General features: G+C 31.7%; 12 protein-coding genes across 12 annotated transcripts; 7 read left to right on the plus strand and 5 right to left on the minus strand.

Moving 5' to 3' along the window:
• Window positions 1–127: 127 nt before the first annotated feature.
• Window positions 128–891, minus strand: RPL32 (60S ribosomal protein eL32). Its single transcript, XM_020192586.1, has one exon. The coding sequence runs from the start codon at window positions 738–740 to the stop codon at window positions 345–347; it is 396 nt and encodes a 131-aa protein (XP_020049006.1). The 5' UTR covers window positions 741–891; the 3' UTR covers window positions 128–344.
• An 884-nt stretch (window positions 892–1775) lies between these two features.
• Window positions 1776–2557, plus strand: ROX3 (Rox3p). The gene is made up of 2 exons (XM_020188863.1): window positions 1776–1866; window positions 1940–2557. The coding sequence occupies exons 1-2, from the start codon at window positions 1815–1817 to the stop codon at window positions 2374–2376; spliced, it is 489 nt and encodes a 162-aa protein (XP_020049007.1). The 5' UTR covers window positions 1776–1814; the 3' UTR covers window positions 2377–2557.
• A 242-nt stretch (window positions 2558–2799) lies between these two features.
• Window positions 2800–10076, minus strand: ASCRUDRAFT_74185 (uncharacterized protein). Its single transcript, XM_020192587.1, has one exon. It carries the CDS (start codon window positions 9597–9599, stop codon window positions 2910–2912), a length of 6690 nt encoding a protein of 2229 aa, XP_020049008.1. The 5' UTR covers window positions 9600–10076; the 3' UTR covers window positions 2800–2909.
• Window positions 10077–13032: 2956 nt separating this feature from the next.
• Window positions 13033–13844, plus strand: ASCRUDRAFT_74186 (uncharacterized protein). Its single transcript, XM_020192588.1, has one exon. It carries the CDS (start codon window positions 13061–13063, stop codon window positions 13814–13816), a length of 756 nt encoding a protein of 251 aa, XP_020049009.1. The 5' UTR covers window positions 13033–13060; the 3' UTR covers window positions 13817–13844.
• A 163-nt stretch (window positions 13845–14007) lies between these two features.
• Window positions 14008–15502, minus strand: RPT4 (proteasome regulatory particle base subunit RPT4; the record flags this gene model as incomplete). The annotated part of the gene is made up of 2 exons (XM_020191032.1): window positions 14008–15397; window positions 15458–15502. 2 exons carry the CDS (start codon window positions 15500–15502, stop codon window positions 14204–14206), a joined length of 1239 nt encoding a protein of 412 aa, XP_020049010.1. The 3' UTR covers window positions 14008–14203.
• A 363-nt stretch (window positions 15503–15865) lies between these two features.
• Window positions 15866–16339, plus strand: CDC31 (centrin; the record flags this gene model as incomplete). The annotated part of the gene is made up of 1 exon (XM_020190256.1): window positions 15866–16339. One exon carries the CDS (start codon window positions 15866–15868, stop codon window positions 16337–16339), a length of 474 nt encoding a protein of 157 aa, XP_020049011.1.
• A 364-nt stretch (window positions 16340–16703) lies between these two features.
• On the plus strand, window positions 16704–18555 carry SPT14 (phosphatidylinositol N-acetylglucosaminyltransferase SPT14; the record flags this gene model as incomplete). The annotated part of the gene is made up of 4 exons (XM_020194369.1): window positions 16704–16720; window positions 16815–17428; window positions 17770–18435; window positions 18509–18555. The coding sequence occupies 4 exons, from the start codon at window positions 16704–16706 to the stop codon at window positions 18553–18555; spliced, it is 1344 nt and encodes a 447-aa protein (XP_020049012.1).
• On the minus strand, window positions 18528–19841 carry GCD1 (translation initiation factor eIF2B subunit gamma; the record flags this gene model as incomplete). The annotated part of the gene is made up of 1 exon (XM_020191333.1): window positions 18528–19841. The coding sequence occupies one exon, from the start codon at window positions 19839–19841 to the stop codon at window positions 18528–18530; it is 1314 nt and encodes a 437-aa protein (XP_020049013.1).
• A 198-nt stretch (window positions 19842–20039) lies between these two features.
• Window positions 20040–21078, plus strand: MRPL40 (mitochondrial 54S ribosomal protein uL24m MRPL40). Its single transcript, XM_020192589.1, has one exon. The coding sequence runs from the start codon at window positions 20079–20081 to the stop codon at window positions 20979–20981; it is 903 nt and encodes a 300-aa protein (XP_020049014.1). The 5' UTR covers window positions 20040–20078; the 3' UTR covers window positions 20982–21078.
• Window positions 21079–22415: 1337 nt separating this feature from the next.
• CSL4 (exosome non-catalytic core subunit CSL4) lies at window positions 22416–23420 on the minus strand (the record flags this gene model as incomplete). The annotated part of the gene is made up of 2 exons (XM_020190315.1): window positions 22416–22983; window positions 23068–23420. 2 exons carry the CDS (start codon window positions 23418–23420, stop codon window positions 22416–22418), a joined length of 921 nt encoding a protein of 306 aa, XP_020049015.1.
• Window positions 23421–23655: 235 nt separating this feature from the next.
• On the plus strand, window positions 23656–24977 carry ASCRUDRAFT_74191 (3'-5'-exodeoxyribonuclease). The gene has a single exon (XM_020192590.1). The coding sequence runs from the start codon at window positions 24120–24122 to the stop codon at window positions 24933–24935; it is 816 nt and encodes a 271-aa protein (XP_020049016.1). The 5' UTR covers window positions 23656–24119; the 3' UTR covers window positions 24936–24977.
• A 151-nt stretch (window positions 24978–25128) lies between these two features.
• On the plus strand, window positions 25129–26204 carry ASCRUDRAFT_74193 (cell division cycle 42). Its single transcript, XM_020192591.1, has 2 exons — window positions 25129–25320; window positions 25417–26204. Exon 2 carries the CDS (start codon window positions 25442–25444, stop codon window positions 26039–26041), a length of 600 nt encoding a protein of 199 aa, XP_020049017.1. The 5' UTR covers window positions 25129–25320; window positions 25417–25441; the 3' UTR covers window positions 26042–26204.
• The last annotated feature ends 44 nt before the right edge of the window (window positions 26205–26248 follow it).

A 26248-nucleotide genomic window follows, 5' to 3' on the forward strand; every position in this document is an offset into this window, starting at 1 on the left:
TTTGTTTTTTTGTTTTTTTGTATTTTTTGATGTATTTTTTTGATATTTCTTTAATATTTCTTTAATACCTTTAACTCTTCTTAATATTTTAATTTTTTAAATTTTTATATTTTTTGATTTTTTCTTGTTTTATATAGGATATGTAATGAAATAGACTAATGACAATCATGCAATTTGGATTTAATATAATATAATATAATAAATGTAATTTTACACATTTTGATATTTATTTCTACAAATGAGTGAAATAAGGGTGAAATAAAATTATTCATGCCTTTTTTATAATAAACAAACCAAAATAAATGGACCCTTCAATTTCATTAAAAATTTATTTAGTATTAAAATTAAGCTTCTAAAGAAAGACGACCTTTTGGATTAGTAACTTTTAAACCTAAGGCTTTTGCACGTTTGAGAATATCAACTCTATTACGGGAAGAAACATTGTGAGCAATTTCAGCAGCATATGATTTTGTGTGCAATAATAATAAATCTAAATCTTTGACATTAGCAACTAAGAAAGCTTTGTGACCAGAAGGCATCATACCTCTAGTTTTTTTATTTGAACCATAACCTATTTTTGGTTGAGAAATGGTACCTCTGAAACGACGACGAACACATGAATCAATACCTTTTTGTTTTCTCCAGTTTTCAGAGACACGATGGTAACGATCAGAGTGGTGACGTTTGAACTTCTTTTGGTGCTTTTTAACGATTTTTGGATGTGGTAATGAGGCAGCCATCTTGGAACATAATAAAATAAAGTTAGTAATTGATTGTCAAAATGATAATGCCAATTATACAATTGTGTTCAAATCATAAGATATTATTGGAATGTTTTGATATTATTGAATTGTTTTGGTATTTGTAAATATTTTTAGATATTAATTTTTTATTCATTATAAAAATATTTTGGTTTATTTTCTATCAAGCTTAAATATTCTATGAAAAATACATTTGCTATAAATTTATAATCAAGTCTTGCTTTTTTGAAAAAATTCCAATTTGTATAGAAGATCATGTAACATTATATGGTAACTATTACTACCATAGTGTTTTTAAACTCATTATTTTTGATTTTTCATAAAAAAGTAGAAATGCAAAATACAATTATTTTTACTACATTTGCTTTAGTTTTTTATTTACTTGTTTTCTTTTTCTGAAATATTTTTGAATTTATTTATTCTGGAAAGTCAAAACCAAAATATATTTTTTTGAAATAAACACTTTTTGGGATTCAATGTATAGTTCTTTTTTGATGTTTTGAATGAAATGCTGAAAGTCAGCAATTGTGTCAAAAACTGTAGTGCTTGTAATGCTAATGGTTCTGCAGTTGGAATCAAAAAACAGTTGCAAATACTCGCCTGAGCCACTGGAGTATCTGGAGCTTGAAAATCTCGGAGCAGAACATACCTTTAACTATTATTGATTCTGATTGCGATATCGAGGATCTTGCTGAAGTTGATAAATATGGATATATTTCACTTATCTCAGACTTGGACTGCTGAATATTTTCACCAATCCAAACTCCACCTTCTGGGCTTTACCTAATCAGATTACACGTGACTGAACTTGTTTCTAGTTTGAAATTCCCAAAAAACACACGCAGTCTGAGAAAACCGTGTTTGTGACACGTCACACAAAACCATATATTGCTCTTGAGCCCTACTACAATGCACATGATAATTCATTACAGCCCTCTTTTAGGTTCCACTTCAGTGGTGCGGATTCAAACTTTATTTGTGGTTGACACAATTAAAAACAAAAGGATCGCTTTTCTGTTGTTATTTCACTCTCCATCAGATAATGAGCCTAAGATGCCTTCAGACGAGTCTTCTGATATAGGTCTTTACTATGTAGACTTTAACAGTATGTTTAGGTGTGGTTTTCTCATTGACCTGTTCTTCTTCAGTGGTGACTAATACATCTCATCTGCTTGCAGGAAATTTCCAAAAGTGCAATGCTTGTCCTCTTGATAATTTGATTGAATCTTTTGGTTTATCTGACATCGCTGCTTCAGTGGCTCGAACAAAGCCTAATGGTGAGAAGGCTGTTAAGTTGAGAAAATCCTACAAATCTCATATCAACGATTTGCCTTACAAGCACACAATCAAGAGCGATAATATACTTGAGTCAATTGCTTTGAGAGAAGATATAACGCTTGGTTTGAATGATCTCTCCAATTTTATTAAACCAATCGATAGGGACTTGGTTTCAAGAGCTTTAAATTTTAAGAAAACTCCAAAGGATTCTCTCAATGATATTGAAATTGAAGATTTACAATTTAAAACTATTGTTGATTTTGACAAGAAAAGTTTAAAAAGAAAACAGAAAAATGGCTATACCAACGATGACGATTTGAAACGTCGTCGTATGTGATTCAATAATAATTTTGATTGTTTTGAATTAATCTAAATTAATCTCTTTTGATTCTGTTTTCCGATCTACTCAGTTTTGTTTCAATATATCATTTTCCTAAAATGCATACCTGCTTTTCCTTATTTTCCTTATTTTCCTCATTTATACTCTATACTATATTTCAAAACAAAAAGATACAGCGATTTTATTTACAAATTCTATAAATTTTTATATAATATATTAATAATACAATTTAATTCAAGTAAAATCAAAAATGAAAATAAAAATAGCAAAAATAAACAAATTAACTAATATTAAAATGAACAGAAAGTCAAAAAAACTAATAAAAGAACAAAATTAACAGAAGAAACAAAGAAAATAAACTTAGAGTTAAAATTAAAATTAAAGCTAAAATTAAAATTAAAATTAAAATTAAAATTGAACCCGAAACTGAAATCAAATTTAATTTGAAAAATAAATTAAATTTGATAATAAACGTAAAAAGATAGCATAAATAACATTATGTAGCATCAACTTAAAAACCCAATGCAACTTTATAATTCCTTATCTTCTTCATCTTTGCTACTGCTACTTCTTAATAGAACTTTAGGAACAGATTTTTTTCTTAAGTCAGATATCGATGTAAAAGATTCATAATGTGTCAATTGTCTCAATGGCAACATAATCTTCTTATTTTTATTTCTATGATGCTTTAATTTATTTCCAATCAATTGCCCCGTATGTGCCAATAGTGATTTTATAACAATTTTCTTCAAATTCATTGCAAGATCCAACAACGTCCAGACCCTATTGGAAAAATGAATTAGTGGTAATTTCAAAACAAAATCATTCACATTAATTAGCTTAGTTTTACCGGCACCTTTATAACTAACGCACAATATACAGTGATTGACTTGGAATGAAACGATGCTTAGATATTTTGATGCTCGGCCAATCATCTCATCAACTTCATCTTGTTCTTCAATATTTGGCAAACTTGTTAATGTTGTTGAATTGTTTTGAATACCATTTATTCTGTGACTTCTTAATGTAAACTTTCGATTAACAGGAGTTCCTCCTTCTTCTTTTAGACTGATTTTGGTATCTTGTCTCAGACTTAATGAGCTTGACTTGCTTCCATTTCTAATTGAAAATCCATCATTAGATCCATTAGATCCATTGTCTTCATCATCATCATCCCCATCATCATCACTTTCTTCATCGTACCCATCATCTAATACAATTCTACTGTTCATTGAATTACTAGAAAATGATGTATCACTGTAATCCTCATCATCATCATCATCGTCCCCCTCCTCCTTCCCATCATCTTCGTCGTCTTCATATTCAATAATTCGTTGTTTGGACCTTAACTCACTATTTTTCTTTCTGCTTTGAAAATTTGTAAGTGTACTGGAACCACTAACTAACGTAGAATCTTGATTTCCACCACCATTTTCGACTATTGATACCTGATTATAATCATTTGGAAACAAATAATGAAATATTTTTTCTCCAGTTTTTTGTTCTAATTGAATCTTAACTGGTTGCAATTTCACATTAAAATTTCTAATAACTTTGATTCCCCCAACTGGTTTGTCCATTTTCCACTCAATTCTAACTAAATTATCACTTTTTGACAGACTTTTGGGCTCTGAACCTTTTGGAGTAAATGGTGAAAAAAATTCTTGATACAATACATCTTTCTCCAAATTAAAACATTGAATTATTCCAATATCAATTGCATTACGATTTGAACCATCGGGACTCTCTAATCGATTAAACTTAGAATTAGCTAAAGCAACATCTAGAAATGGTTTTCTATCATCCTCTAACATATGCAAGATTATTTGGTCGGCTCTAATTGCCCATTCCAAAGTATCGTGCGACTCCTGGTATTTTTTTCCTCCCAAATTAACAACTTTCATTAAAAGATATAATTGAACTAAAGTTTCATATTTTTGATTTCCAATCGCTGAGTAGTCGCTTAATTCATTTTCCAGTAATAACGGCTTTCTAAACGAATAACACAATTCTAATTTGCGCAACAACTTGGCCGTCTCTTGAAGGAACTTAAGCTGATCCAAATAACTCGAAAGATTTGAAAGGTCTGACTTGATTATCATTTTTTCTAATTTTTCATTCAACGTTTTGCTTGTGGGCTCACTGTAAATTAATAAATTAATGATTATAGAATAGAAAGCTGAATATTGTGAAGAATCACACGAAACAACAACTTTTGGACATTCCACAATAACTTTGTTTCTTCTGATAGACCCATAATTTTCATCCATAAGCACCATTGGATTCACACGATCATATCTAACTGTTATTGATGTCTTTTCCAATAATAAATTATTCGATAGCAAATTATTGTTATGACAAGATTCAGGACCCAACCATGGAGGCCAGTTGGAAAGAGATCCGTAGTTTTTGATTCCAGTAAAGAGTTTATTTGCATTTGTTGCAACCTCTCCTTTAGAAAAAACAAAAACATTGGCTTGGTTAAGAATTGCCCCAAACCTTTTTTCAACGGAAATAACATCTGTTTCCTCTTTTTCCAATAATTCTATCTGTTTGTACTTCTTCTCAATAATAGAAACAATATTCAACTGAATGCTTGGAGCTATAACAAGAACACATGAATCAACATTTTCATCCTTGATTAATTGAATTTGAGGTAATATTAATTTAAAACAATAATCATTTTCATGAGAGAGATTAACATCGTTTTCATTTACAGCTGCTAAATCTTCTTCAAAAAACTTAAGTCTGTCAACACAAGACTTTTTATCATATGAGAACTGCAAAGGTTGATTGTGATCTTTGCTTTCCTCTTCAATTCTAGATAAAGTGGATTTCAATGCGGCTTCATCAGATCGATCATTTTGCTCAACTATTATATCTCGGAAATAAGAAACAGCCTTATTTCCTAAATACTCGTCCATAGTGCTTTCTAAGTTAACCAAATGAATGTATTTGTAAAAAAAATTTCTGTTGTGGACATTCCATTTTAATAACATATTGTGAACAATAAATTGATTATTAAAGCGGGACTTTTCATTTTCCGAAAAATCAACATCTTGTAAGTATGTTGCATCGCAGGAAGTAGGATTTTCCTTGAATACCATAAGATCTTCATGTATTTTGCACAAATCCAGAAATCTCTTTTCTAAATTTTCTATTATCTTTTGTAAAGAAACGCTATAATGTTTATCGTCAAATGTTTTTGTTTCAAGAGTGGCTTTATGAAGTTGAATTTCCTTTTTAATTTGATCCATGCGTTCTTGTGTGAGTTTGAATTGTGTGTCTATCCAGTAGTTCTTTCCCAATATACAATCGTGCGCAACACAATTGTTATTGTTAGAAAGCACATAAGATTCATCAAAATTGGTCTGTCTATAATATGATAAATGAGGTGTGAACATGAGAGGAAATATCCGGGCTGTCGCCTTATAAGTTTCTAATGAATTAGTCCCAACTTCCTCAAAATCGTTTCTATCGTACCACGAAAGATCATTGTCAAAAGTTCTGACCTTAGCTGAATGATTGCCTGAATAAGTACCATTGGGCACTTGATTTTTCAATATTCCTTCAATAATTCTAATGTCAAAGTTCGATATGATCATCTCTCCAACCTCAAATTTCATCTGAGTTACTCGTTTTGTCAAGTTTAATTTCTCGTAATGTTTGACAAACAACTCCTTTTTCTGATGAAGATCAAGAGCAAAAGAATCAAGTTTACCTTTCATGCCATACGAATACACCTCATTCAATGATAGCTCTTTTTCATTGTCTCTTTGAAAATGTGACATAAATAATGGAGAAATCAAAAATTGATACTTGATACTGTCCAAATATTGAGCAAACTTTTTAGTAGAGGTTTCGGGTCCAAAGATCTTACCATGACGTATAGGTAGTGACATGTTTCCAGAAAATAACTTCCACCAAGCAAAGAAATGTTCTATAGACCGCTGAGTCAAATGAACAGTATTATAAGGTCCTTTTTGAGTTTTTAATCTAGAATTTGAGGTTGAAGGCGATACCAATGAAAAGGCCATATGAACAAAATGACTTCTGAACTTTTCATAGGCATCATATTTACTTAAGTCTTCAACATAATCTGGATTTGTCAATTTAATCAAATAATGTGGAGTAAATTCAGATGACCTTTGCGTTTTTGTTATCATCCTCTCAAAATTGATCCCCATCTTAAACTGAACATTTCCAGAAAGCTGAATAGTTACCTTTTCAAAATAATGTTTAGACATTTCCGCTATTACACCACGATTGACAAAAGGCAACTCTGTTTTATAATCATCCTCCAAATAGTAATTAGCAATAGATGATACAAATAAAGAAGAAGTAGGTAAGAAAACAGACTCTGAAGAATGTCTAGACCACACCAACAAAGGCTCCGCTAGATGATTAGGAATAACCCACATAACTTGGTCTGCATCCACTACAAGAAAATCTTTTGGATCATCATTTCGATTAAGATCCAATATCACATTCCCCTTGAAGCATAGAATAAAACCAGCAGCCGAACCAGTTAGTTCGTATGGAGACCTTGACCCTTTAAATAATATGTGCAAGTCCCCATGATCGTTCCAGTTGAAACGAATTCTAGCATGAACGTTTGCTCTAAGTTTATCCCAAAATCCAATTTTATCTGAAGGATCCAATGGAGGCTTGGTGAAGGCATCAAAAATAAGCATAATTTGCTGAATACATGCTGTCTGCGATGAACCCCAAGTAAACTTTGTAGGCTTGCTTGTGTTTATATCAACAACTAAATTTGGAAACATTTTGATTGATGCAACAGTTCTGGGAATCAATAAAGAATATAAACAAAGATTTTCTCTTTGATCGCAACAATAAACAAGTGGCACAAAAACATTTCTAATATTGGAAGGAGAGTCAAAAAAATCTTCAGCAATAATACAATTTCCATGAATATGAACAGAAGGAATACTAGAAAACTGATTATCAGAAATAGAAGGAATATATAATAGTGGCAATGGGTAATCCCTTAAATGAACTCTTAACTCGGATAATTTTAAATCAATGTTGAAGGGCAATAAAAGCGTATACTCAGTATCATAGGGGACCCCTTTTCCAATATCATGAATATACTTGGGTATGGAATCAATGGGAAAATCGACACGATCTATCTTTAAGTCTAAATTTTCTAGTATTATACTCATAAGAGGGGGATAAAGAGAATTTTCTAACAATCTTCTATTCAAATGTTTATGAGATCCCATATTATTTGAAAGTAAACCATAGAGAAAATCAGCATTATTGGAAATTTCTTGAGCCATTTTTTGTTTATACACCTCAACTCTTTTTAGCCAAGATTTGGATAAATTTCTTTGCAAAACGTCCAATTTCTGAGACACACTTTCTCTTTCCATAAAATTCGAAGAAATATTATCCTGATCATCAATTTTATAATAATCCTTTATACTGAATATACTATTTTTATTTCTCAAAACCACAGAAAAACACGATGATTCTTCTAAGCTAACGTCTTCGTCATGAAATGAATGTTTTGCTGCTTCTATAAAAAAGTTAAGCTTGGAAAGTCGCTCTTTCTGTTCAGCTATACCAATTTGGAAAATCATACTTAACTCACTCTCAAATGGATCATCATCCATTGAAAAGATCCCTCTTCTGGATTTTAAATGAATCTTGGGAAAAATAACAGGGGGTACAGCATGTGGTTTGATAACAATCCCCGGTGAATTGTTTTTTAAAGAGTAATTCAATTGCTTTGCAACCTTTAAAAACGTTCCCAAATTATCAAATAATTTATGAATGACAAATTGGTGAGGAATAGAAAATCTAATTGAGTGAGAACAAATTTCAAGCACTGTATCAAGATCTATCTGTTTTTCATTTTTGCATCGTATGTATTCTAGTAAATTGTCAAAATTCAATAAAAGTTGACAATAGTTGACATTAACAAGTGTCGCCCAAAATCCAGAAACAGTTGGAGATTTCACACAAAGCCTGAGAACCTCGGAATTTGAAAAAATACTAGGCATATCGGGTGTTAATTTGATATGAGAATGAAAGTTTTCATAACGCATTTTAAAATTGTTAGGTAGTTGCAAGACAATATCAATCGAGCCAAAATCACCACTTAAAACCAAGAAATCAAGTATCGAGCTATTGAAGCCATTATTTTTATTCAGTATCTGGTTTTCAACGATTGGTATAGGTGATTTTGAAACTTTTTTATAAAACGAGAAAACAGTGTTTCTAATCAAACTCACGGAAGACACAATTAAAAAGTAAATAATGTGAGAAAAAAGCAAATCGAATCTATCAACTGAAACGTTTACTTTAAGTAAATCCTTTAAGTAATCTTTTTTATGAAATGCAATAGAAGTTAGCTCAACCATTGGCATTTTAAAAAAGTTCTTTGATTGTAAGTAAAAAATCTTTTCATTGCTGGGTTCCATGATAGTTTTTCCAATGAGGTTTTTGATTTTAAAATCCACTAGCCAGTAAGGGTCATCATCTTCAGAAATGGACTCTCCTGAGGTGCTGCTAGTCCCATTAAAGCTGATATCTCCATAAAATGACTGATTGCTTTTTGTATCTTCTTTTGCCGAATCACGATCCTGAGTTTTAGCAAATATTTTAGAAAGAATCTTATCGTCATCCCCGAGACAGGAGTTGTTTCGCGTTAATAAACATGAAGCATTATCAAATTTATAGCAAATTTTTCTTAGACTGTCTTCTATCATATCATTTGGAATTGAGTATGACAACGGTAATTGTTTTAATAAATCGGCTTCCATAAATATAGACCTAGCTCCTAAAACTAAACTAAAATCTGAAAACGATACGCTAAAGATAGTAAACCAATCAGGTAAATGTTGAAATAAAATTTGTTCAATTGTGGATTTCTTTTCAGGTTTCAATGTCTTATTTAACTTTTTGTTGATTTTGATGGACTCCAATAAATAATTATCATCCATAGGTAAAAAAACATTTTCAAAAATCTTTGAAATCCCAGTTAAAATCACCAAATCAGATAAATCAATATTTAGTGACTGAATGCATACACTTGAAGAAAACTGGAAATCTGGTAGATTTTCTAATTTGATTTTAAAAATTAAAAAATCTGAACTTAATATATCTTCAGCTTTGTTGAAATAATCAGCTTTCAAAAGTGTTGATGTTGAACTAATAGTGGAATGGATTGAGATATTATCATCACTATCATTCATATCAGCAGAAAAAACATCATCCACATGATAAACAGGTTTAGTTTTTTTGTGTGCAGGATGGAAAAAATGAAATAATGAAGGATTATCTAATTCTGATTGTTTATATGAAAGATGTATTCCAGAAACCTCTATTCTATGAAACAATGAACAACTTAAATTATGAAAACTATTAAATGCTTTTGAAAACATCTTTGAATGTGCCTTCTTTGATTCTAACTCATAACTGATTAAGTTGAAACTTAATATTAAAATCCTAAGCAATTTATCATCATTAAACGAGAAATTTTTTAAAATTATTGAAGGATCTTCAATAGTTAATTTTAAATAAATTAATGGATAAATAGAAGCTAAAGTTTTAAAAAATTTACTGTAAAGACTTTTAAAATTCTTTTTTGCAACTTTTCCTTTTGCATTTGAGTTGATTAATTCAATATTCAAAGAAGAATCAATTGAGTTAATAAATGTGTTTATTTTTTCAAATCTTATATGCGATTTATGACGTAAGAATTTATTTATAATTCCACAAAAGAACATATTTAACTGGTTATAATTTAGCAATAAAAGACCTAAATGTTCAGCATTTAAATCAATAACAGGAGAAGAAAAATGACTTAGTGTCTTAATTAGTGCTCTCGAGATATCTAGCTCTTGCTCTACTACTTTCAAAGTTTGAAATAAAGCATTTGATTTTGCCGAGAATGTGATATTAGGAATTTGCAATAATTCAACAATAGTCTGGCTAAAATATGAATTTAAGTCAGAGTCTGGAGACAGATTATAGTCAAATAGATTGAGTTTCAATGGATTGTTCAAACCATTTTTAATGTGCATTAGGATAGTGACATCAAGTATTGAACCAATCAATTGATGAGGTTTGTCGTCAACTTTAAAAATCAAGCCATAACCAGGGGAATGATAGTTTAATCGATTAAAGTTGATATTAAATTCTTTGACCTTAAATTGAAAAGCAAATTTACTAAGTAAATTTGAATAATTGAAACCATTGTTAAAATTTTCATTTGCATTTTTATTTTTATTTTTATTTTTATTTTTATTTTTATTTTTATTTTTATTTTCATTTTCATTTGCAGTATTAAAATTAAATTTAGGAAGATCAAAGCCAATATCCGCTTTATTTTTTACATAATCATTTTGGATATCATTATTTTGAGTACAGTCATTTTGATTATTATGATCATGATCATAATGACCATGGTAAAATTTCAAAATTTGGTCCAAACTTTCAAAATTGTTGATTAAATTTAAATAATTTTTAAAAAGACCGTGAAAATTGGAATTATTAATTGAAAAGGTGTTATTTTGAGAATTTAATGATATGTCGTTGGATTTAATAAAATCGTTAAATTTATTGTTCAAAGAGTTACTATTATTTTTTTTTACTAGAGATTTTAAAAAAAACAAAAATAAATTTAATTGGGATATGTCAATATTTTGCAAAGATATAGAAAGCTCATTTAGAATCGATAGTAATAAGTTTCTCCGATACAATTTTAATTTGTTTTTATTTAGCAGATAAGCCAGCTGAAAGTCTGGTATTTTTCTGGATTGAACATTATCAGTATCATTATCGTTATTGATATCAATGTTGTTGTTTATTTTATTGTGGTTATGAGAAGTGTTGGCATCATCATTGTTAATATTATCACTAATATTATCGCTAATATCATCTTTGCTTTTATTATCGATATTATCAATAATATCGTTATTATTTATATTGTTTAATAGAGAGGATTTATTATTGGAAATGTAATCTTTTAATGAATCGAATAATAAAGGCAAAAGATTTTCATCATTGATTGATAAAAAGTTTGATGTAGTGTCTAGGAAATCTAGTAGTTTTAAATTGAATCCGTTCAAGACAAAATTTGAATTGACATTGGTTATTGAATTTTTTTCAACATTTAATATAGAGTTGAATTCCAGATTTAGTTTGTTAATAATACTTTTGTTTTTATTGATGGGATTTTTATTGTTATTGGAGATACGATTATCAATAATATTGAAATTGTTTATGCATAAAGATAAATTGAACAATAGATAATGAGTTTTGAATATTTGTTGTTCTTTTTTAAAAGATTTTAAGTTTGAGAATAGTTCCATAGTTGGTTGTCTTTTCAATTGTTTAATATCGTCGATTTTCAAATAATCGCTATCGTTAGTCAAGATTTGATGTATTTCCTTATCATCAACGTAATTCAAGTTTAAGGAGAACTGTATTTGATTTAGTACTAAAGAAATTGAGGTTATTTTAGATTTAGATTTAGATTTAATATTTTTGTTATTTTTGCTATTAGTATTATTGAATAAATTGACCTTTACATTTTTAATTATAAATTGAAAATTGGGAAAACTGAAATTTTTTGAAAGATTTCTTATAAAAGGACGATTGTAGTATTTTTTTAAAAAACCCATGAATTGTATTGAAAAATCATCTTTTTCATCAAAAATATCATTAATGGAATTGTCAATATCAACTTCAGCTTTATTTTTATGTTCCTTATTGTCATTATTATCATTATTATCATTATTATCATTATTATCATTATTATCATTATTATCATTATTATTATCATTGGAAGAGGATAAATTTTTTTGAAACAAGTTTTTTAGTATTATATCGTAAAGATCGAAGGAAACATTCAAATCGATATCAGATATTACTATGTTCAAAAATTTGAAAGATTTCAAAGAAAAGTTAAGCCTGAGCACAATTGTATTAAAAACAACATAGTCGTCATTTTGGTTTTGGTTTTCAAATATAGTGTGATCCCGAACAAAACAGTTTGATAAATTTTTCAAATTAAACTCATCGCGCAACTTGCTAATATTAGATAAATTGATGGATAGGTGTTTTATGACTATGTTCGTTGGAAGAGTGTAAACAATTAAAAACCCATAAAAGTAGAATGTGAGACAGTTGATGACAATAGTCGAAAACACGTATATTATTAGGAAGTTGATGAACAGGTCAAAGAGAGTCTTGAGAAACATTTAGCTGGGGTTGTGGAGTGATCGGCGACAGTGGGATGAATGCTTCAAATGGAAGGTGCAAGACATAGAACAGCTCTTAGCAGTGTGCCAACTGAAATGAATATTCGAGATACGTGTAAACAACGCAAAAATAGCTATTCAGCAAACACCAGCAGTCTTCAAACAGTTTAGAGCTGAATGAAGGTATCGGATTGCATTATATCGTTGTCTCAAAGAGGTCTTTTCACAGCCGTTGGGCGGAAGACCTCGTTCCGTGGCGCTGGCTCTAAAGAATGCACCTATGCATGATCCGCAACCCTGGTGCATCACGGGATTCTTCGTTCCGTATCGTTCCGCCGATCTCCTATTCCTGATTTGGGTGCGATATAATACTCGGCTTTGGAGCTGTCTCTTGAGGGAGCATACTTTCTATTGCTTGCTGCTTCTGGCTGACTTGTCCATTGGTTACAATGAGCTTCTTCTTTGGTGCTGGTGCCTCTGCAAATAAGAAACCTACTGACTTGGTAGACAAAAATGACAGATCAGATCTCAACAACTCGCCAGCTTTTCTAAAATTCACCAATCTTGAGTTCACACAGTTGATCTTGGAGGATCCCCCTTTTATTTTGAGCATGGGTGGTTCGAATGGCAGCATTTACCTTGAGAAAGAAGACCAGAAGTGGGAATTGCTCACTGCAAAGATCAATCAGACCTACAATCTCTCCTACAACAATGGTGTTCTACAAAACCATTTGATTTATCTATTGAATTTTTTCAAAAGTCAAATTGACTTCTTTTTTGAAGATTTTTATAGGTCTTTGCATAGCTACCAACACAGTGTGGCTAATAAAAGTAATGGCGCTAATCAACATACCGATACTACCAATACCAATATTACTGTTGCTAATAACAATAACAATAATAATAATAAAAACAACAATAATAATAACAACAATAATAGTGTTAATGACATTAATAGCTTAATGAATTACGACAATTTATTTATGGATGATGTACAGTTCACAAAACTAATTCAAAGCTATTTTTTAAGAAACAATTTATCTCATCCTTTATTTAAAGGATTGAATTATGAGACAAGGGATTTATTGTCCAATTTAATTGCGATTCATCTAATGAAAAGAATCACGAAATACCAATCTTACTTCAGATTATTAAACCAAAATTTGTTCAATTATCCTCCAAGTAAATCTTCTAAAAAAAAGTAATTTGATTTGTAAATTATTTTACTTATAAATGGATTTTTGCATTTTTTTTATTTTTATTCTATGATGTTACTAATCATCTCATTTAACTGATTATTACATTTTTTTTAATTTTTTTTCCAATGGTTGGGTTTGTATAGTATTATTAATTTATTAGGACTTTATATAATTTTTGTTTTTTTGTTGTTTTTTTTGCTTTTTGTCTTTTCTTCTTTTTATCCTTTCTTCTTCTTTTTGTTTTTTTTCTAGGTTTATTCTCATTTTAATATATATTATATCATATAACTAAATAAGGATTACAATGGTATTTTTCAATTGGCAATTATCAATTACCAATTAAAAGTAAAACTTAAATTATACTAAGTTATATTAAATGACATATATCTATACTCATAACTTTTTATATTCTAATTTGCCTTCAAGCTTCTTTGTTTCTGAGACTTTTCTAACTGCTTTCATAATATCGTCTTGAATGATATAATCTCTATCACTTCTAATGGCAAAAAATCCTGCTTCGGTTATAACGTTTCTAATATCTGCACCATTGAAGCCATCGCTCATTTTAACTGCTGCTTCAAAATCAAATTCTCCCTTTTTGGCCACATTTTGTGTATGGATTTTGAAAATATCCAATCTTGCAACCTCATTTGGCAAAGGGATCTCAATTTTACGATCCAATCTACCAGCTCTTAGCAATGCAGGATCTAGAGTATCGGGTCTATTAGTTGCCATGATAACTTTAGTTTGCCCCAAATAATCAAAACCATCCATTTGATTTAATAATTCCATTAGAGTTCTTTGAATTTCTCGATCTGCTGATGTACCCTCAGAAAATCTTCTGCCACCAATTGCATCAATTTCATCCATAAAGATAATACATGGTTCATGTTCTTTGGCGTAACCAAACAATTCCCGGACTAGTCTTGAGGATTCACCGATATATTTATCAACTATGCCTGAAGCAGGAGAAAAGATAAAATTGGCTGCAATGGTAGCTGCAACAGCTTTAGCTAATAGCGTTTTCCCGGTGCCAGGTGGTCCGTACAACAAGACACCCTTTGGTGGTTTAATTCCGACTCTTTGAAACAATTCTGGGTTTTTCAATGGCAATTCAATCACCTCTCTTAATTCCCGTATTTGGTCAGTTAAACCACCAATTCCCTCAAATGATACTTCTCCTGAATCAAAAGTGGTCATATTATAGACGGTAGGGTCGACTTCTCTGGGTAAGATTCTCATAATCGTTAACGTTGTCATATCCAATGCGACTCTGACACCCTGTTTTAATTTTGATTTGTTTATAGTATTTCTACATCCGACAATATATCTTGGACCGGATGATGCCTTTACTATGAATTTTTCCTCAGTTAGTTGTTTCAAAACAGTTCCAATTAATTGACCGACACTTTGCAAGGCTTTGATGTCTTCTTCAGTTTTTGTGAAGTCCTTCTCTAAATCTCTTATTTGCAATCTTAAATTCTTCAAACGCGCGTCCCAATCTCTATGTTCAATTAGCTTGCTCTTGAATTGGTTCAACGCTTTTTCCTTTCTAAGGTCTCTCGTAGATCTAGGCTGTTGTGGTGGCTGTGGTGGTTGCTGTGCACTCGAAGACGAAGCTTGGTTCTGGTTTATCGAGCTATCCACATCGTTATTCAAGGCAGATAAAAGTGGGTCGTTTTCTTCACTCATTTTTCTTCAATTTGAAATCAGTCTTTAAAACTCAAACTAGAAATAACTGCACTTCAATTCTCTAAAGGAGGCTCGCAAAAGATGTATGTGTGTGATGTAGAATCAAAACCAGCACGTCGCAATTGGTGTTAGCTAGAGGCAGTTGGAGATATTTCCACTGTGTTTCCAGATGAGAAGTATCAAGTGGCAAGAGAAAAAGGTTTGAAGATCTGAGCGGACGGGTAAAGCGTACATTCTACACCCACTGCACCCACGCGAGCGTGGAATTTCACACAAATGAAGACAGTTCTGGGTTTGGAGAACCAGTGCAGTTGCTTCTCGTCAATTATCGCAGCGATGGCCAGCACCTTTTCCAGACAGGGCATGGCGTCCAACATCAATGGAGCAGACAAAGGAGAGCTTCTTGAAGAGCAGAAGCAGGAGATCCGTGAGGCGTTTCACTTGTTTGACTTGAATAACGATGGCCACTTGGGGTTTCACGAGTTGAAAATTGCCATGAAGGCCCTAGGCTTTGAGCCTACAAAAAAAGAGGTGCTAGACATGATAGCAGAGTATGATGTCAACGACAAAAATCTAATCAACTACGACAATTTTTTCCAAGAGATGGGTCAAAGAATACTCGAAAGAGACAAGGACTCAGAGATCGAAAGAGCTTTCAAGTTGTTTGACGAGGACTCCACTGGAAAAATATCGTTAAAAAACCTCAGAAGAGTTGCAAAAGAACTAGGAGACGAATTGGGAGACGATGAGCTAAGAGCAATGATCGATGAGTTTGATTTGGACGACGATGGCGAAATCAATTTTGATGAATTCAAAAGAATATGTCAAGACGACTGAGCTGACGCCTGATGGGGCTGTACTATATAAAAATTCTTTTGCGCTTCTTTCTCGATATACATTCTATACAACTGTGCCATTTTTAATTCTGTTTTTGGTTTCCACCTCTTTTCCTTCTCTGTTTCTTCTTTTTTTGGCACCATAAACACCGGCTCGGAATAGAAATCTCCGGCCGCTTCTCACCTGACTAGTACCGGCTCCTTCCTAATGGGGCCTTCTTCAATTTGGCCAGTTCTGAAATAAAATTGTTTTCAAAACCAACTCACCATCATTAACAGCTTTGAATATCTTTGAGCTGGATGGTTGCAATTTGGAAGATGGTATTGGTTTAAGTTCGAATATAGTATTGTATCTGCTTTGAAAAATGTCCTACAATATAGCGTACGTATTGTCTGTTCTAGCAATTTATTACTATTTTTGTCCTATCGCTTTCTAGGTAGATTTGATCCAAGCTAATACTCTATCTCAACCGCAGAATGGTGTCTGATTTCTTTTACCCACAAATGGGTGGTGTGGAACTTCATATTTACCATCTTTCGCAGCAACTTATACAGTTGGGCTACTCAGTCGTTATCATCACTCACGATTACAAGTCGAGAATTGGTATACGATATCTAACCAATGGACTAAAAGTATATTATGTTCCATTTTTCATTTTGTTTCGAGAATCGACTTTTCCAACTGTTTTCAGTGCTTTTCCAATCTTGCGAAACATATTCATAAGAGAAAACATCAACTTGGTTCATGGCCATGGTTCATTAAGCTCCTTGTGTCATGAAGCCATTTTTCACGCAAGAACAATGGGGATTAAAGCTGTTTTCACCGACCATTCATTGTTTGGTTTTGCTGATATTGGTTCAATTTTAGCTAATAAAGCCTTGAAATTCACTTTAAAGGATATCAACAGAGTGATTTGTGTGTCTCATACTTGTAAGGAAAATACTGTACTAAGAGCCTCAATCAATCCTAATATAGTTTATGTTATTCCCAACGCTGTAATATCACAAGATTTTAGACCTGATTTATCGAAAATGAACCGAAAATTAAAGCAAAATATTAAAAAAATGACAAATACTATTAATAATAATAGTAATAATAATAATAATAATAATAATAATAATAATAATAATAATAATAATAATAATAATAATAATAATAATAATAATAATAATAATAATAATAATNTAATAATAATAATAATAATAATAATAATAATAATAATAATAATAATAATAATAATAATAATAATAATAATAATAATAATAATAATAATAATAATGACAATGACAATGACAATGACAATGACAATGACAATGACAATGACAATGACAATGACAATGACAATGACAATGACAATGACAATGACAACAATGAAATTGAAATTGAATATATAACTATTGTTGTTATATCAAGATTATTTCAAAATAAAGGCGCTGATTTATTAGTTAAAATTATCCCAATTATATGCTCAAAAAATTCAAAAGTTCGGTTTTTAATAGCAGGCGATGGCCCAAAATTTATTGATTTAGTTCAAATGATTGAAATGAATAGACTACAGGAAAGAGTGGAGTTAATTGGCGAGATTCGTCATGAACAAGTTAGAGATGTTATGTGTAAAGGAGATATTTATCTTCACGCTTCCTTAACTGAAGCATTTGGTACTGTATTAGTTGAGGCTGCATCATGCAATTTGCTAGTAGTGACAACAAGAGTTGGCGGTATTCCGGAAGTTTTACCCAATTATATGACAGTTTTTGCTAATCCCTCGGTAAATTCATTAGTTGAAAACTGTTTAATTGCTATTGAAATGATTGATTTAAAAAAAATTGATACATCGGTATTTCATGATGAAATCAAGAAAATGTATGATTGGATAGATGTCGCAAGAAGAACTGAGTTGGTTTATAATTCAATTCGAGAGGATGAAGTCAAAAAACCTTTATATATAAAATTTCAAATCTTTTATAACTCAGGTTTATGGGCAGGTAAATTATATCTTTTATGTGTTGTTGTTGACATTTTTATTTTATTTTTCTTAAATGTTTTTTATCCAGTGCAAAATATTGATAGAGTTCGAAAATGGCCCAAAAAAAAAGGTGAAAAGCCCAAATTAGCTTGAAACAGCAAAAAAGAAAAAAAAGAAAGTGTGTGTAAAAAAATATTTAATAGTCTATACATTAAAATATCATCATTTATCATCACCTGAATCGGAATAAATCTCAGGATCAGATTCTTCATCATTTTTCTTTGAAAAGTTATTTTCAATATTAGCGGAAAGATATTTGCCGTTAGATTCTAATATAACATTATGCCCGACAATGGAATTTTCCAAAATAACATTATCACCAATTATGACATTATTAAATACTAAAGAACCATTTAATCTACATTTTTTGCCAATTTGACAATTATCACCGATAATAGTTTTCTTTATAGTAGACATTTTATCAACGGTTGTATTTTGGCCCAATAGAGAATCAACTCCAATGGTGGGGGCACCCTTTTCTTTTTGTTTTTGAGCTTGGGATTGCAACTGGTTACGAATGGAAGGATTTTTTAATAGATTTTCCTTCATAAGCCACCTATTTGATTCTAGATATAACTGTAGAGTATTTGATCTTATGAACGTTGATTGTTTTGGAAGTATAAACAAGTTTATCTTTTCTAGGGGCTTTTTATGCTTCCAAGACCTTTTAGCTAAATCCTGGAAAATCGTTGTTATTGATTTTTCATTAATTTTGTATTTCTTGACTGTGATTGAATGTTTCAAAATGTTGACTAGTTCCAATGAGTTGAAGAAAATAAAACTGTTTAATAAGTTTTTTGATACTTCAATATTGGGAAATCTCCATAACATTTGAGTTCTTATTTGCAAAAATTTTGAGATTTCAATTGATTCATTTGTAATCAAATCAACCAAATGAGAATCATTCTGGTAATAATCGTAATCATTTACAGCATTGCTGTTGTTGTGATTATTTTGGGACTCGTAAAGGGTATAGTAATTTTTAAAGTTATTTGAATGAGTTGGAATATTGGATAGACTATTGTTATAAAAACAACACATGGATACATCCTGAACATCTCTGATTCTGAACTGTTCAATTAAAACCTGAGCAGGCAAGTCAGTTATGAAATCGCAAGGCAATATAGCAAAATCTGAATTGATTTTGTTCAAATTGATCAAGCTGGCCAAGATCTCGCCAGTCGTCTTTGCATTTATGGAAACAATATTGATTTTGTTAACAAAACTTAAGATCTGCTTGTTACGGATATTCGACTCGTAGTTATTCAAGAATTCCTGAAGCAGATCCTTCGAGGAGGCATCAACGACCAAAGATATATCTTTGAATGGAGAATTATCACACCATTCGAGAACATGCTGGACCATTGGTTTATTGAAAATGGGAAGCAAGGCCTTGGGCATACCAGAGGGATGAGCAGTGGAAAAGGGAGAGAGCTTGGCCCCTCTGCCACAAAGAACAATAGCGTGGAACTCCATTTTATATGACTGGAAGGTGTAACAACACAATAATTACTGGCAATAGCTTTGTGAAGTATCTGGTTCTCGTCGCGATATCTGATTATATCTAGTGAAAAGTTTCTGGTGAAAAGTTTCAGTTAGTCACACGTGGGCGGGTAACTTCTCAAAAAGCGAAATAAAAGTGGAGGATTTGGTGAGAATGCAGAGAAGAGCCAACGATTACTAAGGAAGTGCTATCGAAAACCAGTTGTGACCATGAGTAGTTGGAGTCGTACCACCAGCAGATTCATCAAGGACTCTACCAATTTAAAGGACAGTTACATTCGGTCACAGGAGAACTTTCTCAAAAAGTACCAGCTCGAGCACCAGAGATCTGTGCTTCCCAAAGTCCCCGAAAAGCTCAGGTTTAACGACGACTTTGCAAAGAGAAAGTATGTTCCAGGCGATAGAGTGGTTATAGTCAAGGGTCCTCTCAAGGGAACTGTCACCAAAATCGATTCTTTTGACGCAAACACCAATGGATACACTCTTGTGCATGGTCCCCACAAAAAGATTGCAGTTCCCAAGTGTTTGTGGGTGGCAGGGCAAAAGAGTCATGTAACCCAATTCCCAGAGCCTGTTACGCAGGATTATATCAAGTTGATTGCTATTCGTAAAGATCCTACCACAGGGCTGAAGACCGATGTCATTATCGATGATGTGGAATTCCGTGGCGAGTATTTTGATTCGGTATACCAACGATTTTTGCCCAAGAGATATGTCAAATATAATCCACAGGCATTGATACCCTGGCCTGAACTAAATGTTCCAGAAGAAATTGGAGAATGGACCACATCGAGGGAAGATGCTAAGAAAAAGAGTTTTTTCATCAGCTCGATTTTTTCAAGTGGAATACCCAAGGCAGCATTGGAATCATTGAGAAATCCTTACTCCAAATATAATACAGGTGTTTATACCAATCACGATATCAGAATGTTGACACCTCCAACCATCCCATTAACTGAAACTAAGAAAAAATACCTCGAAGAGAGAGAAATGCTTAGGGCCAGAGAGAAATACGAGATCTCTCAAAAGACTAAGGACTACATCAGCAAGAGAGTTAGTGATTACATAAAAGAGCAAAAAGAGTTTGAGGCTAAAGAAAAGGAGAAGAATTGAAAGTGAAAACAACAGTACCAGTGTTGATAGAAATTGATTAATTTTTTATAGTGATATCTTGTATATACGTTATTACTGTTTTTATTTTTATTATTATTATTATTATTATTATTATTACTAATATTACGATTACTATTATTACTGTTGTTTTGAAATATGTAATTAAAGTGTAGATTCATTTTGTCAATCAAAAGCACTAGATTTAATTTTCTGTTTAGGTGTTTTTTCAAAAACAGAACAAAAAATACGTATTATTAATGCTAGATTGTATATAGCGCTTTCTATCACAATTCAGTAGCTTGAAAGATTCAAATGCCGGTCTCTAAACAAATTTAATGGGTATAAAGTGCAAATCTTAAATGTTATTGTTATTTAATACTCATTCTATTTATTTGGTCCAGGATATTTCAAAAGCTTTCTCGGCATTTTAGCGGTCTTCAACCGGCTTTCAACGGCTTTCAACGATTTATCACATAACCTCTCAATTCTTTACTGGTGGACAAGGAAATTTCCTCAAGCAAGTTTTGAACATGTTTGGAACATGTTTGGAACTTCAGTCAAGTGATATGTAAAAAAATTTGTGAAATTGAATTTGATAGCTTTAGTTTAAAATTTTCAGCCAAATGACTTTATAATTAAATTACAGATATTGGCAATAGATATTTACAATGCTGATCTTGTTGACAAATGTACTGAAAACAAAATACAATCTTTCAAAGTTGCAGAAAGAGCAAAAGCGGCAGCTCAAATATTTGCTAATGGAAATGGGCTATTTTCAAAAAGATATATATGAAAAAGATATAGAACAGAATGAAAATAGAGAGATAGATTAAATAGATGCTGATGGAGACGTAGGATAGATTGGATGGAGACTATAATTTATATCAAATGAAGAAAGTAACAGAAACAAGCATTGAAAAAGAGAATAGAAATAATCAAGCGTTACCCGATTCTTAAGGATTACTAAGATCCCCCAATGATTGATTGCACTCCCCTTTAGTATCACAACATTTTTTCCTGTGCATGAAGAGAGTATTTTTCTTGTCCTCAAATCCAACTGGAGTGGGCACTTTTTCTCGTCCACCGCTAGTAGTAGTTGTAGCTATTATGCAGATAGTGGTTGTGATGATGCATGCAGCATTGTGAACGCATACGCATGCATTTCAACAATCATAACCCGGGAGCTCCTTTTGCTTCAGAGTTGTCTCTTTGTGTATTCCAATATTGTTGTATTGAAAACAAGAAAACAAAAATACAATCCACTGTTTATTCCAGAGGTCTGTATTTGGAATATGTTCAAGTTGAATTGCAAATTGAAAGAAGTTAAACAACACCCTTGTCAACTATTGTATCAAAATGACCTATTGCTTACAAAGCATTTTTGTTGTAGCTGATTTTTGCGATTCTAAAATTGATGCTATTAAATAAAACAGTTCAGAATGGTTTGGCACATTTACGCTTCTCTGTTAATCCAGTTATTGGGTCAATCATAGTTTGCCAATCTATGGGATACAACAAATTGTTGCTTCCATCAGAGGCTCTTGCAAGCACCACCCCTAAATCGTTTCTTGTAGTTGATAAATAGTAATTGGACCCATCACCTAGTGACAATACCAATGCCCTCACGATATCACCAGGCATAAAACAGTCGTTTATCTGCACTTTATCCTTATCCATATCTCTGACATCTTGTGATCTGATTACGCCTTTGAAATTTTCACCCAAATTCAAACTTGAAGAGCTGACTGAAGCTGAAGATGCAGTGGCTAGAATCGAAGTCAATGCGCCCGAACCACCTCCAGGAGATATTTCACCATACCCATTGCTCGCTATACCAGAATCTTTTAAAACTGTCTGCTGAAACTGATTTCCTCGTTCAACTACTAATATCTCGCAAAATGCCTGTCTTATTGATATTTTTGAAATCTTCACTAGAACAATGTCGCCCTCATGTGGCAAGTTGCTGGAAAATAAATTGAGTTTTTCACTCAACACTTCATTGCTTATTATTGGTTTATCATCATCGTCTTTATCATTATTGCTGTTATCCTGGTCAATATCCATTGAATCTTTGTCGTTTTTACACATTACTCGAGGAATTCTGTTAAAGACGTTATTTTTGGGCAAAACAGATATTAGATACTTCTTGATCTGAAAGTCCACATTTTGAGTCTTGCTGGCACCAGCGTTGTTTTTATCGTATTTATTTTCGTCATTTGCTGATGGGTCGTCAACGTTATCAGCAAGTGGTTGCAATCTGACCTTCCCCAATATTGTCGAGGCTATTATTGGGCTCCTTTCGTTATTCCCAATCGAAATCGAGTCGTACTTGGTGCCTGGACCAGAAATGAACTTTCTCACAGTCCTCGACTCAAATGCTTCATAAGTAGGACAGAGAGCTTGGCCAGGCACCACATAACCAGGTATTTGAATTGTCATTGTAGAAATTACAGTACCACACCACAAACAATATACGCTCAAGCACCAAAACCAACAGCAGCAGCAATATTGATCTCAAGTCACCAATGGCTTTTATCTCACTGATCTGAATAAATCCAAGTTAAAAATTGTTTCCATCAAAATTTAGTCTTGGATTTTCGCTTCACGTGCGTGAAATCTCTTCATAATATGATTTGAAATAAAAAAAACTTTAGATTTTTCTCTGTTGATATCAAAATAAAAAATATAAAAGACGATGAAAAGTAGCATTATTTAAGGAAATAAATGATAAATATATTCAAAAGTGTTAGGAGCAACCCACCTTATAGCAAATTAAGAAGTACTGATTTAATAAGAAAAACAATGACTACAACTAGCGATTGCGACAACAATGTTTATAGACCTAGATATTTTGATATTGGTGTCAATTTGACAGATAAAATGTTCAAAGGACGTTACAATGACAGGCATCATCACAGCAGTGATTTGGATGAGGTTATATATCGTGCAAAGCTATTCAATGTCAACAAGATGCTAGTCACTGGGTCTTCATTCAAGGAGAGCAAACACTGTATTGATATCTGCTCTAGATATACAAATTTATACTCAACAGTTGGTGTTCATCCATGTTCTGTCACAGAGTTTGTCCAAGATGGAGTGGATCCAGATAAGCATTTGCAAGAGATTAAAGAACTATGCATGGAGGGTAAAAAAAAGGGGATTGTAAAAGCATTTGGAGAGATAGGATTGGATTATGACAGATTATTTTTCTCATCTAAAGAACTTCAACAAGAGTATTTCAAGAAACAATTGGAGATATCAATTGAGCTAGAATTGCCATTGTTTTTGCATCTGAGAGCATCTACAGATGATTTCATTCAAATAATTAAACCATATCTAAGTAGGATGAAGAAAAATGGAGTGATACATTCATTTACTGGTACAGAAGAAGAATTGAACAAATTTTTAGAATTGGGATTTTATGTTAGTGTTAATGGATGTTCATTTAAAACCGATGAAAATTTAAAAGTTGCCTCGAAGATTCCATTGGACAAATTGTTGATTGAGACAGATGCACCATGGTGTGAAATTAAAAGAACACATCCTAGTTATAAATATTTAACTCAATATCCAAATTTTTATTATCCTAAAGTGAAAATAATAGAAGAAGAGATTAAGAATCTGGCTAACAATAATAATAATAATAATAAAATTAAAACTAAAGGTAGAAATAAAGAACCAAAAATTAATTATCATGAATTTTTGCCATTTCCAAATATCAAAAAGGAACACTACAATAAATTTTTCAATTCAGATAATTTTGACAATAACTCTAATTTTATAGATGAGTTTAAGTTTAAATTACCTCTTATCAAATCGAGAAATGAGCCTGTTTGTATCGGATTTGTTGCAGAAGTTATGAGTAAACTTAAGGATGTTGAGCCTAAGGAATTGATTGAAACTTGTTACTTAAATAGTTGTAAGTTGTTTGAACTAGAGGAAAATGATAATTAAATAGATCAAGATGTATAGGGTTTTCTTACGTTTCAAAGGAATAATAGTTTATTATTATTATTATTATTATTATTATTATTATTATTATTATTATTATTATTATTATACATATTGATAGAAATTTTTTTAAATCGTTCAAATAGTTTATGTTTAAGTTTAACTTTTGAGTGACTAATCAATAGAATAAATCGATAACCAAAGGAACTATGCTTTAAAACATTTTGATATCAGAGAAGTTAATTAAAGAGTTTTTGAAACAAAACCCAACTATTAATCCTATGGTATTATATTATGTTTTGCTCTTTTCGTTCGAAAAAAAATCTTGTTTATTGAATCAAGAGTTATAAATCACGCCCTGTTTTCCCAAATCAAACAATACTATCAAACAACCAAAAAATAATATATTCCAAATGTCCAACAAACTAGTTATGGTTGGTGAAAGTGCATGTGGGAAAACATGTTTGATTCGTCGGTATNTCAAACAACCAAAAAATAATATATTCCAAATGTCCAACAAACTAGTTATGGTTGGTGAAAGTGCATGTGGGAAAACATGTTTGATTCGTCGGTATCTTGAAAATAATTACAATGACAAGGAGGGCACAACAGCAAGTTTTTACAAAAAGGAACATTCCACCACCATAGATGGTATAACTCACAGTTTCGATTTGTGGGATACTGGTGGTCAAGAAGATTACGATAATTTGAGAAAATTATCATATGCAGATGCAAAAGCGTTTTTGGTGTGTTATTCTGTTGATCAGCCCCAAGAACTTGAAAGTGTGCTTCTCAAATGGATGTCTGAAGTCAGGGAGCATTGTCCTAAAACTCCCATTGTATTAGTTGCTTGCAAGACAGATCTAAGAAAGAGCGCACAAAGAAGAAGTGAATTGAGAGCAAATGGATATTCAATGGTAACTACTGCAAAAGGAGATGAATTGGCAAGAAAATTTAAATTGAGAGAGTTTTGTGTAGAGAGGTTTTATGAGACTTCAAGTCTTACTGGCAAAGGTGTTGATCAACTTTTTGAGGAAACATTTAGAATGATTGTAACAAAAGAGAACACAAAGTTCCGTGAGCGCTATGGGTGCTGTTCGATAATTTGATAAATACTTGATTTGTGGGTTTGAATATAACCTCTATGTTGAAACCAGTATTGCGTTTGCATTCTTGCAATCATATTTACAAATTTATTGCAAATATGATTGCAACATTTAGTTTATGGAGCTAAACTAAATAATAGACTGAAATAATTAATATACCAAATTATCCAATAAACAAAGCAATGATGAATAACCATGACGTTTCCATTA

This window comes from Ascoidea rubescens, assembly GCF_001661345.1.
Source record: "Ascoidea rubescens DSM 1968 unplaced genomic scaffold ASCRUscaffold_2, whole genome shotgun sequence".
Classification (NCBI taxonomy): Eukaryota; Fungi; Ascomycota; class Saccharomycetes; order Ascoideales; family Ascoideaceae; genus Ascoidea; species Ascoidea rubescens.